The 15948-nt window shown below is 38.7% G+C and overlaps 1 protein-coding gene across 1 annotated transcript in view; it reads right to left on the bottom strand.

Moving 5' to 3' along the window:
• Window positions 1–15506, bottom strand: part of LOC115797004 (NLR family CARD domain-containing protein 3-like) — a 38732-nt gene extending 23226 nt beyond the window's left edge. The window contains exons 1-6 of the mRNA XM_030753491.1: window positions 15453–15506; window positions 11662–11710; window positions 11415–11511; window positions 3260–3326; window positions 2970–3171; window positions 1395–2887 (exon numbers count right to left, since the gene is read on the bottom strand). Coding sequence (XP_030609351.1) covers window positions 1395–2887; window positions 2970–3171; window positions 3260–3326; window positions 11415–11511; window positions 11662–11710; window positions 15453–15506 — 1962 coding nt within the window. The remainder of the gene's footprint in view (window positions 1–1394; window positions 2888–2969; window positions 3172–3259; window positions 3327–11414; window positions 11512–11661; window positions 11711–15452) is intronic.
• Between the last annotated feature and the right edge of the window lie 442 nt (window positions 15507–15948).

Raw genomic sequence — 15948 nt, 5'->3', positions numbered from 1 at the left:
ACAAGCACTCCTTGTTCTATAAAAAGGAGCCTTTTTCATGAAAAAAGTTCACAATTTCATCTAGTCGTACACAAGCATTCCCGACCTAGATTTTCACTGCCCGTTTATGATATATGCAATATGAAATATTATGAAAACAATTTCCGGTTATAGAAATATGACATATTCGGTTGTAAAATTATCAATCATAATAATTTTTTATTGCCTGTCATAAATCGCTCGTTTTGACATAAAGTGGGACCTTTAGCTCTCTTAGTCTTTTTCTATTTTAGCATGTTAAACTTTGTTTAAAACCTTGTTGCCAGATTTGTGTCTCCGCTGGTTCCTGAGGTCTCGGTTACAGCTGATCAAAGCAGTGAGAAATCAGCAGTATCTCTTTAATATCTTCTTTAATTCTCTTTGTAGTTTCACAATTCCTTAAAAGCACTGATGAACCTCTGGCATAAACTAATGTGATTAAGTTCTATTTTTTTTTTTTTTTAGTTTTCTGGTTGCAGATTTTTTCTCATTATTTTTGTGGTTTTGACTTTTGGTAATATTGTTTTTGGGATTCTGTTTTGACTTTTTGTTCTTCTACTGGTTGAGTTTTGTTTGCCTTTATGTGTGTTGTGGGTTGATTTGATTATAATTTCAATGCTTTCCTGTGTGTAAACTATTGATGTGGAAGAAACAGAATTAGTTTTGCACAAAGTCATAGAGTGTGTTCAATGGTAAATACTGAATCAAATAATACTGATACAAATAAAGTTAAATTCTCTATGATGTGCCAGCCTCAGGTTCAGTGTGTGCATGTCTGTGTGTATTTTCATTAAAGTTTGTGTAACAGCTCATTTATCAAATGAGGTGTCTGTATGTATGTGTGTGTATATATAAGCAGCATATTACATTTGGAATGAATACACAAAGAGTTCACAGAGGAGACACGCAAAGGGAGAAAAAACAAATTCAAAATTTTATAAATTTAAAAAATATGCAGAAAAAAATGAATACTTGACTAAGTTGAATCTCAGCAGTTTTCCAACTCACTCAAAGGAGAAACTTTGAAAGGACTGATTTCATGAATATAGCCCAGTTTATTTGACTCTCACACACACAGACAGTTCATGACAGCCAACATTATCTCTTAAGTACTGATTACATTATGTTTTAGTTAGTGATAAACAGAAAAGTTTTTTTTCTACTGTGGGAGGAAGCAGGAGCACAAACATGCAAACTCCAAACAGAAAAATGTCTTGGTCTCACTCTTGAAAAGCCCACCCTTCCTGATCAGAACTAAGCAGTTGCTTAGTGAGCTCAAATGCCAAAGTCCATGCTGAATTGAACTTTTTACCTCAGCACATAACTGTGTTTTCTGGTTTCAAGGCATGGTTTGATGGTTTTCTTTGTAACTGGACTGTTTCCTGATTTGTCTCTGAGCTGCTTCCCCTCTGTGTCAGCAGACCTCGTAGGAGAGTCTGATTGGTCTGCAGTGAAAGACCCAGGAGGAAGCGGAGGAACAAGTCCAGGTGTCCATTTGGACTCTCTAAGGCCTTGTCCACAGCACTCTGGTAGAAGTGTCTCACTGAAGGCTCTTCAGTCGGCACTGATGCTGTTTGTTCTTCTTCCAGCAGGTTGACACCAGAGTTGGTGAATGTCAGATGGACATGAAGAGCAGCCAGAAACTCCTGAACACTCAGATGGATGAAGCAGAACACCTTCTCCTGGTAGAGCCCTCTCTCTTCTTTAAAGATCTGTGTGAACACTCCTGAGTACACTGAGGCCTCTCTGATATTGATGCCACACTCTGTCAGCTCTGATTCATAGAAGATCAGGTTGCCCTTCTGCAGCTGCTCAAAAGCCAGTTTCCCCAGAGCCTCAATCATGCTCTTGTTCTCTGGGGTCCAGTGTGGATCTGTCTTTCCCCCTCTGTCATACTTGATGTTCTTCACTTTGATCTGAACAACCAGGAAGTGGATGTACATCTCAGTCAGAGTCTTGGGCAGCTCTCCTTTCTCACTTGTTTTTAACAAATTCTCCAGAACTGTAGCAGTGATCCAGCAGAAGACTGGAATGTAGCACATGATGTGGAGGCTATGAGATATCTTGATGTGGGACATTATGATGTTGGCCTGATTTTCATCTCTGAATTTCTTCCTGAAGTACTCCTCTTTTTGTAGGTCAGTGAACCCTCTGACCTCTGTAACCATGTCTACACACTCAGCAGGGATCTGATTGGCTGCTGCAGGTCGTGTGGTTATCCAGACGTGAGCAGAAGGAAGCAGATTCCCCCTGATGAGGTTTATCAGCAGAACATCCACTGATGAGGACTCTGTGACATCAGTCAGGATCTCAGTGTTGTGGAAGTCCAGAGGAAGTCGACACTCATCCAGACCATCAAAGATGAACACAACCTTGAACTTTTCAAAGCTGCAGATTCCTGCTTCTTTGGTTTCAGTAAAGAAATGATGAACAAGTCCCACCAAACTGAACTTTTTATCCTTCAGCAGATTCAGCTCTCTGAAAGTGAATGGAAACATGAACTGGATGTCCTGGTTGGTTTTATCTTCAGCCCAGTCCAGAGTGAACTTCTGTGTTAGGAATGTTTTTCCGATTCCTGCCACTCCCTTTGTCAGCACTGTTCTGACTGCTTTGTCTCTTTCAGTTTTAAAGATGTCTTCACGTCTGATTGTTGTTTCTGCTCTGTCTGCTTTCCTGAAAAATGTTTCAGTGTGTCTGACCTCATGTTCATTATTGACCTCTCCCCTCCCTCCCTCTGTGATGTAGAGCTCTGCGTAGATTTGATTCAGCATGGATAGAGTCTGTGCTTTATCAATGCCCTCAAACACACACTGGAACTTCTTCTTCATGTTAGATTTAAGTTTACACTTAAAGCATGGACGGGAGTTTTCTACAGGAAAGAAAAGAATTAAAATAAAGATTTCAATATAACAATTTCTTGAGAATTAATTTATGTAAGTAAATCCTCTTACTGCTTAGCAGATAGGCAGCGAGTTCCTTTTCCTTCATTCTCTGAAGGAAGTGCACTGTGAGCTTCAGAAATGCCTCTCTTCTGCTCCTCTGCTCCTCATCCTCATTCTGACTTTCTAAGAATTTTTCATAATCTGGATTCAGAGAACTCTTCATCTGCTTTAGCTCATTCTTCACAAAAGCAACAATGTTGTCCTCCAGCAGCTGGAAGAGAATACATTACACTATCCAAATGCACAGAAGGTCACATCTATGTTGATTTGTGAAAAACTATCCTTTCACATCTACAAACCATGAATATGAAGTCCAGGTCAGTGTGATTCTGGTGGGAAATGGAAACATTTGACTCCTGACTGACTCTGTGAAAATGCCATCAAATATTATCAACAGTTACCATTTTACAGAATGCCCACAAACATAAGAAGCAGCCCATCCATCCATTCTCTTATCCTGTTCAGAGTCGCTGGAGCCTATCCCAGCTGACATAGGGTGAGAGGCAGGGTACACCCTGTACAGGTCGCCAGCCTGTCGCAGTGCCAACACATAGAAACAGACAACCACTCACATTCACACCTATGGGCAGTTTATAGTGACCAATTAACCTAACCACAGTAACTGCATGCCTTTGGACTGTGGGAGGAAACCCACACAGACATGGGGAGAACATGCAGACTCCACACAGAGAGGCCTGGGCCAAGGTGGAATCAAACCCAGGCCTTCTAGATGTCATTCTAGCTGTGAGGCAACAGTGTTAACCACCACTCCACTGTGGTGCCCAGATAAAAACAAAACAAACAAAAAAAAAAAGAAAAACAAACTCCAGAAGTCTTGTTCAATTTTGCACAAATCATCTTCCTGAAATAACGGCCTGAGTAATTTTTCTTTAATGAGAATTTTCATTTTGCCTACATCATCATTTTTTCAATATTTGGTTGGTTTTTTTGTTTGTTTGTTTGGATGAGTGATCTATCTGATCTTACTAATGGTGATTTGATTTATAGGCAGGTATTAGACAGAGACAAAGACCATCAGAGAGGAAAATTACGTTTTTAGCCTTCAGCAACAAGTACTGGAGAAACTATGACGTGTTTCCAAGAATCGAATACAGTGGATCTATAAAACTTGAAGCTTCTCAGTTCTCACTTCTCAGTTCTCTTCTCAGTTTGGCTCAATGGATGAGCAGGTGACCAAATGGCAGAAATTTCATCAACCCAGGTGCAAGACTGACCCATTGCAATTTGCTACATACATAAACCTCCATGCTGCAGCCATTAAGAATCAAAATTACTTGCAGGAATAAAAAATGGCAGAAGAAAAAAAGAAGAAAAAGTTAAAAAAAAAAAGTTGCTATTTTTAAATTTAAAGGTATAAAAAATAAAGCCATCCCACTGCAGTTACTGGTAGTTAAGAAGCTTGAGATTAACTGAAATAAATTTAATGAAGTTTTTGTCATGTTAGCTTTTCTTAGCTCATTTTGTTTGTAGGTTGACTGCAGGGTTGGATGCTGTCTTTAACCAGTCTGCATGAGTCACATAGGTTTATGTTTTATTAGGTACAGTTTTCTTCATTATGGGCTGCGATACAAATAGAGGGCATCTTCATGTAAAATAGAATTTAGTAAAAGCCAAACTACACAGTATTTAGGTTGTTTTCTTGGGACTTAATGAGGGAAAAAAAATACTGTCACCCTCTTAAAATAATGGTCTAAGCTATTTTATCAGGTTTTTCAAGAAAATGCAAAAACAACTGAATCAAGTATTGAAAATATGATGATTTAGGCAAAACTGAAATTCTTATTAAAAATTGCTCAGGCCGTTATTTTAGGAGGGTGACAGCATGAACAGTCCACAGAATCATGGTGTCTTACAATTTTGTAGGTTTTGTTTGAATTTACATGATGTTCAAATAAAACACAAACAGTAATGCTGAATACCATGTTGTAGGAAGAATAGATACGGTATTAGAAAATGCACTGTGAGGTGTTGAGTGTCGTACCTTTCCATGTTGGTCACAATTGCAGCTACCTGATCAAGAGAAAAGTTTTTATACTTTGGGTTTCTTTATGTCTTCATGTTTGTTCTCAGTTTCTCTTTGTATCCTTCCTGGTTCGCTATGAAGGCAGTGAACTGTTCTATATTATATCTGCATTGCATTATCCTTAAGATATAAAATTATTTCAGAAAAAAGAGAAGTAAAAAATCACAAATGAAATGATAGATTCTCTTTAAAAATTCAAGCAAACCATGAGTTTGTGATAAAGTGAAAACTGTTATCAAAGTGATGCTTAACAGCTTCTGTCTATAATTCTGTCACTCTGCAGCTCTCTGGGTTCATCACTATTTAGTGCTCTGGTACGTCTCCATTTATTTAAGCATGAAGAACTGCAGAGACTTTGTTTTACAAACCTGGTTCATATGCAGTTTAAATTTTTAATAAAATTTGAGCAAGCTTCATTACAACTAAATATAGACAACAATAATGTAAGTCAATATATATTCAAGAGTAATATAATTAAAAATATATATTTCTCTTTAAAGAAAATAATTTAAATCTTACCAAATGTTCATCAACACTGTGCTTCAGTCTGCAGCTCACTTTCTCAAGCAGCGTTTGAATGCTGTATAAATGCTTTCACTACAGGTGCTGACACGCCTTCATGGTTTGTACTGACTGAACAGAGTTCAGGTGTGTTAGATTACAGTCCAGTTCCTCAAGATTTACTGTTAGCACAGCCTGGTTTTAATGATTGAAACACAAACACAATGAGCTGAATTTCATGCCCAACAGCTCGAGACACATTTTAATAGAAAAAAAATGGAAATAAGTGCAAAAATTTACTGAAACATCTGCAAACTAAATGGAAATAGTGCTTTGAGTGCTCAACATGAAATAGAAAAGCGCTATATAACAACCAGTCCATTTACCACATTCCTGCAAATTTGATCATTTTGTTACCAGGATTTTATATTAATCTGTCTCCTGTGTGTTGAAGCAAAGGTGAAAGAGTCCAGAACTCCAGGCTGAATATAACAGAGCTGTAAACAACAGAGGCTGAAGCTTCAAGCCTCTGGATTTTATCTGTACTGAATATCACTCACTCTGAGTGCTGGAAGGTGGTGTTGTGTTGCTGTTGGTGCAAAGTCTGTCATCAGGTTAGATGTCACTGTGAGAACGAACACAGAAGAGAAGTCATGTTGGATCAAAGTTTATAGTGAAAATGTTCCACACTGACAGCCTGTCAGAGTTTCTTCTTCTCAGGTGTGGTTTATTGTTTCAGTTTTGTAAACAGCCAAAGAAACAGAAACTGGAACTACTGCATCAATCATTCCCTCATTTACCCCATAGAAAAGAAACAGCCTACTGTAAGCAGAATATTTTGAAAGCAGAAAATAAAAACGGTTGCTCATTTTGAGACTGCAGCCTGTTAGTTATTTAATTAATAACCCGAATAACCCTCAACTCATTCTGAATTTGAATTCTGACTCTGGACTTAATATTGAATTGGAAATGACACTAAATTCATGAAAGTTTTGACTTCACACAGTTTCATATTTTGTCTTCCTTTCAAGATTCTCAGACATATGTGGCATTACTTTGTCATTTCTTTGTATTTGATTTACAGCTGTGATTTAGTATTTCCCAGTGAACACAAAGCTGATTCTTATAAATCTCCTGTCATTAGAAAATATTTCACCACAATGATAGTAAATTTTTCAAACTACCTGAATTTTTTTCCTAAAGCTTCTACCCTCACAGATATTGTATCTGTCAGTTTTAATTTGTAGACTAAATATCTGGTTGGCCTTAAACAGTCTGGATTAGGCTCCAGATTTTAGGAATCTTATGGCCTAAAATAGCCATGAGAATTGTGTATTGTTCCAAGCTGGGAATTTTTTTTTTTTTTAATAAAAAAAAAAAAAAAATCTGGCTTCTATTTCCTCGTTTGGCCAACTTATTATCCCAGCAGGGTATCTGACAACTGGCAGGGCATTTGTGTTGATAGCATGGAGCTTGTTCTTCCCATTCAGCTCACTCTTTACAACTTGCTTTACTCTCTACTAGTTGGTGGTTGCAGCTTTCCTAGTGGCTTCATCATGATTCCCATTTGCCTGTGGAATTCTAAGGTACTTTTAGCTGTCCTCATTGTCTGCAATGCTGCCTTCTGGTAATGCAATCTCCTCAGTTGTGACTACCTTCCCTCACTTTTTTATCATTTGACTACACTTCTCTTGGTCAGTCTGATTTTACAGTCTTGAGTGACTGCTCTATCTACCAGTAGCTGGTGTTTTGCTCCCCTGGTCTCTCTGCCAATACCTTTCTGGGCCTCGCTCATGTATTGAACCATGTGCCTGTTCATCTTTGCTGCTATGATGCCTGACAGGAGTTTCCATGTTGTATGGGAGCAGGTTGTTGGCCAGTAGTTGGATTGGACCGGTCCGTTCTGGGGATTCTTTGGGATCAGAAATATCCGGCCTTCAGCCATCCTGGGTGTGTCTTAACCTGTATCATGTAGCAGCTGGTTTATTTGTGCTGCCACGTGCTCATGGAGTCATATGTATATATACATATACATATATATATATTAGGGGTGGGACTCGATTAAAAAAATTAATCGAATTAATTACAAGCTTTGTAATTAATTAATCGAAATTAATCGCATTTTAATCGCATTTCAATATTTAACATGATAAATATTAATTTAAGTTTAGTTGATGAATGAATCAATATACATAAGCTTAAACTTCAAAATATTGTTTATTTTCCCACCAGTCTACTACACAGACCAATGAAGGGTGGAAGTGCTCCTGTGATAAGCAAACACCTGAAATTAAAGTTAAGCATCATAACTGGATAGTTTTAGTCAACATTAATGTCTCACTTGTTATAGTTGGAAATTAATCATTCTCTCAGCTGTATTCCTTGATGTTGAAATGTGTTACGCTTGTTTTAACAGCTTATTTTGAATTAAAGACTTCAAATTAAACCACAAAAAGGAGAAAAAGTTCATTCTCCATTTAACCAGCTGCTGTTACACAGCTGTGCTTCGCACTCACGGTTGCTAGGTGACATGAGCTACACAGAGGTGACGGCAGCTGATATGAAGGCTAGCCGCTCACTTCCGGCCTTTGTGGTGTTCGTGGGCTGCGAAAGACGTGGGCCGGGTCCTTCGCAGGATGCGGCCCCTAATTTGGACATTGTGCGTCGATATAATCTGTATGCCGGGAACTCGTGCACTGAGAAACGTTCCACGGTGCAAAGTGCTATTAAAATGCGTTAAAATTTTTAACGCGTTAATTTCCCCGTAATTAATTAATCGAAATTAACGCGTTAAAGTCCCACCCCTAATATATATGTATATATATATATATATATATATATATATATATATATATATATATATATATATATATATATATAGAATAGAATAGAATAGAATAGAATAGAATAGAATGCCTTTATTGTCATTATACAGGATGTACAATGAGATTGGAGGGCCACTCCTGTTCAGTGCCATGTAACAGAAAATCAAACTCTCTAAAATAAAAATAAAAATATTATAATCTAGTATAATCAATATAATCAAGAGATATACAGAAAATAAACAATGTGTAAAATATAAAAAAAATAGAATGTATAAAAATATATACATACATTGGTGTATATGTACATTGTAAGAAAAGTAAATATGTGTATACATATAATAATGAAGATGATGAATATTGCACTTGGTGAATGAATATTGCACTAGTGAATGAATACTGGATATTACACAATATAGGAATGTTAGATATTGTTCAGTATGAATAATATAATATTGCACAGTTACAGTGGGTGAGTGTGTGAGTTCAGGGTGGTGATTGCTCTGGCGAAGAAACTGTTCTTGAGTCTGTTTGTTCTGGCTTTGATGCACCTGTAGCGCCTGCCAGAGGGCAGCAGGTCAAACAGGTCAAAGCCAGGGTGTGAGCTGTCCTTGATGATGTTCCTGGCTCTGCTGATGCAGCGGGAGGTGTAGATGTCCATCAGGGAGGGGAGAGGGCAGCCAACGATTCTTTGTGCTGTCTTGACTACCCTCTGAAGCCTGACCCTGTCTGCCTCAGTGCAGCTGCCGTACCATACTGTGATACAGTAGGTCAGCAGGCTCTCAATGGATGAGCGGTAGAAGGTCAACAGCAGGTCTGAGCCCAAGTTGTTCTTCCTGAGGACCCTCAGGAAGTGAAGTCGCTGCTGAGCCTTCTTGATAACAGCTGTGATGTTATCTGACCAAGAGAGATCAGCAGAGATGAGGACACCAAGAAACCTGAAGGTGTGGACCCTCTCCACACGCTCGCCGTTGATGTAGAGGGGAGCTGGGTCAGTCCTGTGCTTCCTGAAGTCGATGATGATCTCTTTGGTTTTCATGGTGTTCAGTACCAGGTTGTTCTCTAAACACCAGGCTGTCAACTTCAGGACCTCCTCTCTGTAAGCTGCCTCATCTCCCTTTGAGATGAGTCCGACCACTGTGGTGTCTTCAGCAAATTTGACGATGAGGTTGTTATTGTGGGCCGGACTGCAGTCATGGGTGTAGAGACAGTACAGGAGGGGGCTCAGCACACAGCCCTGTGGGGAGCCAGTGCTCAGTGTGCGGGTGGAGGAGAGATGGGGGCCAAGTCTCACAGTCTGGGGCCGGTTGGTTAATATATATATATAGAGAGAGAGAGAGCGACAGAGAGAGATCTGACGGGCATGTCCATTCCAGTGAATTTACTTTTTTCTCATCTTTTTGAGGTGTCAGCAAACTCATCGTTCTCCACTCATTCCTTCTTTGATCTGTGGCTTTCATCTCTACACCAAACCTACCTCTCTGTATCCTCATCCTCCAATATGGTCTCCAAGAATGTGGAAAAATGTATTATTAGTGGAATATAATCATGCAGAAAAAAAGGGGTTAAGTTGCTGCTACAGTTATTTAAATGCACTTAGGTAGTATGAGCGTCACTATGAAGGCAGAAGTTCTGGCAGTTTGCTGGTCTGAGGCATTCAGGTGTGTTGACACAATCCTATAATCTTTGCTGGAGTGGACATCCCACCAAATTTATCCCAATGCCAGACCCTGAAATCATCAGAGAAAAACCCAAGAACTACATCTCTGACTGTACACGCCTCAGGTGAATTAGAAAAAATAAATAAATAATAGTAATAATAATAATGTAAGTTTTTCTTAAGGTTATTAATAATATAACTTTAATTTAATTTTATTAATATAATTTTTTTCTGTCATGCTTATAAATATTGCTTCATGTTTCAGATTACTAAACTGCAGTCAGAGGTGTGATTTAAATAACAATTCAGTTCATTATTTTGACATAGATTTATTGAATGCAAATAAACCATGTTCAAATTGGCCTTATCGACAGAGAGGGGTGGAGTGGAGTCTGATAAATTTTGCGCAAATCGTGACACAGGAACAGGAGTCCACAGAGAAGGGAGACAGAGGGAGGACGCTCAGAAAACAAACACATATAAGGTTAGTATTTCTTTTCATTTAGAAAAGAAAATTAATCCTTAATTTTTTAAATCAAAAATAAACTAATTTTAAGTACAGGTACTCATTGATACTGTAGTGTGTAAATTCTGTATTTTTCTGAATAACTGATTATCTGGATTTTGAGTATCTTACAGAAAAAAGGTTTTCAAAAACAGGTCAGACAGGTGATATTTAAACTCTTTAGATGTATCTTTATTGTTTTGCAAGTTAATATCTTCTCAAATCTTTGGTGAAGCTTTGTGTGGCAACATATTACCTTTATTCATTAAGTAACAATTTTAAGAAGACGTCTATATAGAGAAGACTTGTCTCATCACTTTGCCACATGTCTGTGTGGGGCTGCCTGCATGACATTGTTTAATAATGTAGAGCAACAACAGTGGAAATGGAACATTTGCATGTGTTTCACTGGTAAAAATGTTCTTAGGAGTAAATAAATGCAGAATGCCCAGAGAAACTGCAAAAAACAGCACAATTTAAAAGAAAATGAAAAAAATTAGATGGATGTTTGAATATGCTTTGGTGACAAACAGCTTTACATGTTTCGTGCTTCCAGGGAAATATGCAATGCAAAACTAAGCTCAGAGTAGAGGTCTCATACACTGACAGATGATGATGACGTTTTCCTAAATGCAATATAGCACTAAGTTAAATTTAAACGAATTAGCTTGATTTTTAAAGAAAAAACATATCTGATAGTCCAAATAGAAAGATTTAACTGGCATGTCTATTAAAGTGGACTCACTTTTTTTCTATTTTCAAGATATGTCAGCAAACTCATCGTTCTCAACTGCCTCGTTTTTTGACCACCACCGTTCCAACACAAACACCTCCCTGCCTTTATACATGCAGTGTCTCATCTCCACACCGAGCTCCTTCATCTTTCGTGCATCTGACCTCACCACCATCTTCCTCGTCCTACCTCTCTGCATCCTCATCCTCCAACATGGTCTCCAAGAGTGGTGGAAAAAGCGCTCCACCTCCACAGAAGTAACACTGAGTCACTCTGACAGCTTCGCCTACAACATGGTCATCATGGACCTGATGTATGTCGTTGCATGTATCTTTAGATATTCTGGGACCTCCATGAATAGTTTAAAAATGCTACACTTGGCATTCATTCTTTTGTTTTTCGCCTGGTTTGGACAGACTTTCTTTCACCTGCTCACCTGTGTGGAGCGCTACCTGGCTGTCGTTCATCCCGTCACTTATCTGAGTCTAAGAAAAGAAAGAGGGGTCAGAATCAGGAACATGAGCATAAGCTGTATCTGGCTGCTTTGCTTTGCATTGATTGGTTGCATAATAATTGAAGATATGGTCGCCATTATCATTGTGAATTTCAGTCTCTTGATATCATCGTTAATCATCTCCTCCTTCTGCAGCCTTTCTGTTCTCCGTGTCCTGATTCATCCAGGCCCAGGAGAACAGGGCAGAAAGAAGGACAGAGTTGACCAATCAAAGCTGAGAGCATTTTACACCATTGTGACCATACTGGGAATGTTGGTGTTGAGGTTTGTTTGGGATCTGAATTGGACTGTGGTTAATATATATGAGGGAAATGATGGATGTGTGTTACTGTCTTGTGGTGTCTGGTTTAATATTCCCAGCAACCTCATGTTGTCCCTGCTGTTTCTACACAGAAAAGGGAAATTTGTGTGTTGCAAGAATAACACAAAATTAGGTTAAATGTTATAATATTTTTGAAAACAAGATGTTGAGAAAAAATTGGGGGAACAACAAATAATTTTGGACACAATAAATAAAGACGAAAACAACACGAGAATAAGATCAGAAAAAATTTTACCTTGTCTGATTTTTTTTCTTTTTTTGGTCCTTTTTTTTGGCATGTGGTTGCAGAATAAACTAAAGCTGAAAATACAAGTAGCTCTAAAATGTTAAAGTCTTACGAGTTTATTTTGGGCCATAAAGCTCTAAGTATATTTATTTAAACATCTCTTTGTTTAGTCTTTTGCTATCTTAGTATGTTAAAATTTTTTACCACCTTCTTTCTTACCAAATTTTTGCCTTTAAGTTGGACATCTTTTATTTGTAGTTTTTCTTTTGGTTTTGGCTTTTTGCAATATTGTTAGGGTTTGGGTTTCTATTTTGACTTTTTTATTTTGTAGTGATTCAGTTTTATTTGACTGTATTATTTATTTATTTATTTTTTGGTGCTTCATTTATTTATAATTGCCGTGCACACCTGTGTGCCTCCCTCTGTCTTTTGTGAGTATACCATTGTTATCTTGGCTCATTTTGGTAATTTTTTGTTCTTTGTGTGACTCTTGTTCACACAAATTGTGCAAATTGTGTGGTGGATAGATAAACTGCTGATGTGAAGACATTAGATTCAGTTTTACAAGTAGTCTTAAAAATGAATAAAAAGTGAATTGCTTTAGCATAATAAAAGTTATAGATTTTGTTCAATGGCAACTTCTAACATTGAATAATATGGATACAAATAAAATTAAATTCTTTATGATGGGAGTGTTTCACTTCCCACAACTGTGGCTACACAGACACACCCAGTGTATGCCATGTTTTCCCCAACACTCTCACAACCCATACATTCATCCATCTTTATCTGTAAATAGAACATGATATCATAATATTCAATAAAAATTTGTGTGTCTCAAAGAAAGCAAAGGTGATTCAGAACAAATGGCATTTTCTGCAAAAGTAAGACACATCATGTGTGCATGCGTGTGAGTAATTAAAAGCCTTGCACTTTTCCAGAGGAGGCTGCTGTAATTGAAGCTTTGAGTAATAAGACAATTTTTGAAATTGGTTCAAGTGATTCAATGCTTCACAAAAGCATCATTTGCTCATCATCACTGACTAGGTCACCTCCTGGACACCTCTTGGGTTAGGTATTCCAGGTGGGAGGAGGCCTGGGGTAGACCCAGGACACACTGGAGAGATTATATATCTCCAATTATTCCTCAGTGAGAATTTACAGGCTGTGAAGTTTTCCCTGACAATGGTGAAAATGAGCAGCTGCAGGTCTTGATGGAAATCGATGTTTTACTTTATTTGTAAATGTGTATTTCCCCCAAAAATAATAGAAAACAAAATCCCTCTTAAAAGGCTGTATACAGCACAACAAGCCCAACAGGTCAACCCTCTCACAGGCTAGAGTAACAGAGAGTATAGTGATCGGTCCAGCTCGGGACTCCTCACCTTGACTCTACTTGAAGGCTCAGGCCCTCCTCCCACCTCTTTAATCCCACGGAGGGGTCTCTAAAATGCCCTTCCTGCCTCCAGATCCCTGAGTGAGTAAATTTTAAAATTCCACCAGGGATCAAATTCCACACAGGCGATAACCCATTAGGATTGTGTTCTAAACTAATTCAACTTCAGTGCAGAAATGATTACTTTTTGTTATGGGCCAGTCTCAAAAATCATAAGTGGAACATAGTCATTCAAAAAAAAAAAAAAAAAAGGATAAGTATCAGCAGGTACTCCTACAATTAAATGCCCTTGGTTTTGTCAGTCTGCTCTCTGAAGAGTTGAGGTGTGTTAACACAATGCTACAATCTGTGAAGGAGAAAACTTCTCATCAAATTCACCCCAAGGTCAGACCATGAAATGCACAGAGAAAAATCCAAGGACTACATCTCTGACTCTGCAGGCCTCAGTTAGTGTTAAATGTTAGAATTACAATTAGGGAAAAACAGCTGAGCAAGTATGTCTTATTTGCAAGGGTTACTAAGAGAAAGCCTCTTTTCCTGAATGAGTAAAATAATTCTTTTGAAGCACAGTTTAAAGATTCTTTTAAATTCTATAATAGGCTTGGAGTACTGGTGCAGGCGTGGGGGAGTTTGCTGTGGTCTTCTCTTAAATCCACTAGCCACTGAGCATCAGTGTTGTGTGTTGCATTTTTCTCCCATATGCTCTTCCAGTATTGCTCCATCTCCATTTTGGTGGGGGTGGTCTTCTCATATTGTTCCCCTGCCACTGAGAGTATACCTTGGATGGTTCGGTGGAGAACATCTGGTTTATTCTCCTGGCTTCTATCTCTCTGGTATAGCTCTTTAGGCGGCTAGCTAAGGCTGTGAGTCTTTGCCTGGCAGTCTCTAAGTCCTCAGGTATGTGTCACGGCTGGTGCAGGCAAGGCAGGGAGGACCCCAGTGCAGGACACGACGAGAGCTGGTTTGGCGTGCAGGTTTATTTAAAACAGGCTTCAAACAAGATACAGGCGGATGGGGAGCCCGCAACAAAAAGACACACGCAACTCGAAACTTGAAACACTCGAAAACTTGGAAAACAAAACACACAGCGGTTGTCACACACACGAGGACAAGACGAGGACCCGAACAAGGAACAGAGGGAAAACTAAGGGCTTAAATACACACAAGGGGATTAGAGCAAGTGGAAACAGGGGACGACAGGTGAACCAAATGAACCTAATGACAAAGGGGAAGCAAAACTAAACACAAAGCACAGGGAACACGAGACTGTCAAAATAAAACAGGAACTGACTAAACATAACAGACACAGACCTAACACTGAAAACTTAACAAAGGGAACATACACAAAAAACAACACGGGAAACTAAACATCATATTCAAACAATATAACTAAGAAACACTGAGAAACATAACCTAAAAAGCATAACAAAGAAAACAACACAAAAGAAACTCAAAACGCTCGGCCAGCGGTCCAGGACCATGACAGTATGGACAGCCTGCTGTACTTCATAGGCACCACTTTCTTCATCCCACCTTTCTGCAGCTCTGAGAGCTGGCTAACTTCCCTCCGTGCTGCCTTGATCTTAGCCTCAAGTCGTCGTTTACATGGAGGGCACTGCTCCTTATTGCTGTTCATCTTAGAGCCAAGCATCTCAAGGATCAAGGATGCTGCCGTGGTATACATCAACTGATTGGTTTCAGTGATAGTCATGGTAGGGATTGTCCGGTAGTGCTGCATTCACATCTTCTAGTAGGCTTTCAGAGGGTACTTCACGTAGTCGTGGCAGTCGACGTCGAGAGGTCCAGTTCTCCTTCTTAGCCATGATCTTATCTTGATCTGATCTTATTCTGATCTTATAGTACATCATGATCTTATTCGTCAATGGTGTACTGGGTAGTTTTATTCCAATGGGGTTGTTTTGATAATTGTGTTTTATCTGTAATTATTATAGGGTCTTTACCTTTCAATAAAAAGAACCTTGAGGTGACTGTTTGTGGAAATCAAAATGTAAACGATAAATACAAACAAGACAGGAAACTAAGATGACAATTCAAACTAAAACAAACTAGGACATAAAACTCAGTGAAAACAGAACCAAACATAAAACACTGGGCACACAGCCTAGGACCCCCCCCAAACCCTGAAGATGGATGGATGGATGGATGGATGGATAGATGGATGGATGGATGGATGGATGGATGTTGTAAAAGAAAATAAAAAAATCTAGAGGGATATCTGAATATGCTTTGGAAACAAACAGCTTT

This window comes from Archocentrus centrarchus, chromosome 18 (genome assembly GCF_007364275.1).
Source record: "Archocentrus centrarchus isolate MPI-CPG fArcCen1 chromosome 18, fArcCen1, whole genome shotgun sequence".
Classification (NCBI taxonomy): Eukaryota; Metazoa; Chordata; class Actinopteri; order Cichliformes; family Cichlidae; genus Archocentrus; species Archocentrus centrarchus.
Note: the sequence above shows the minus strand (reverse complement) of the source record. Positions and strands in the feature narration are given on the sequence as shown.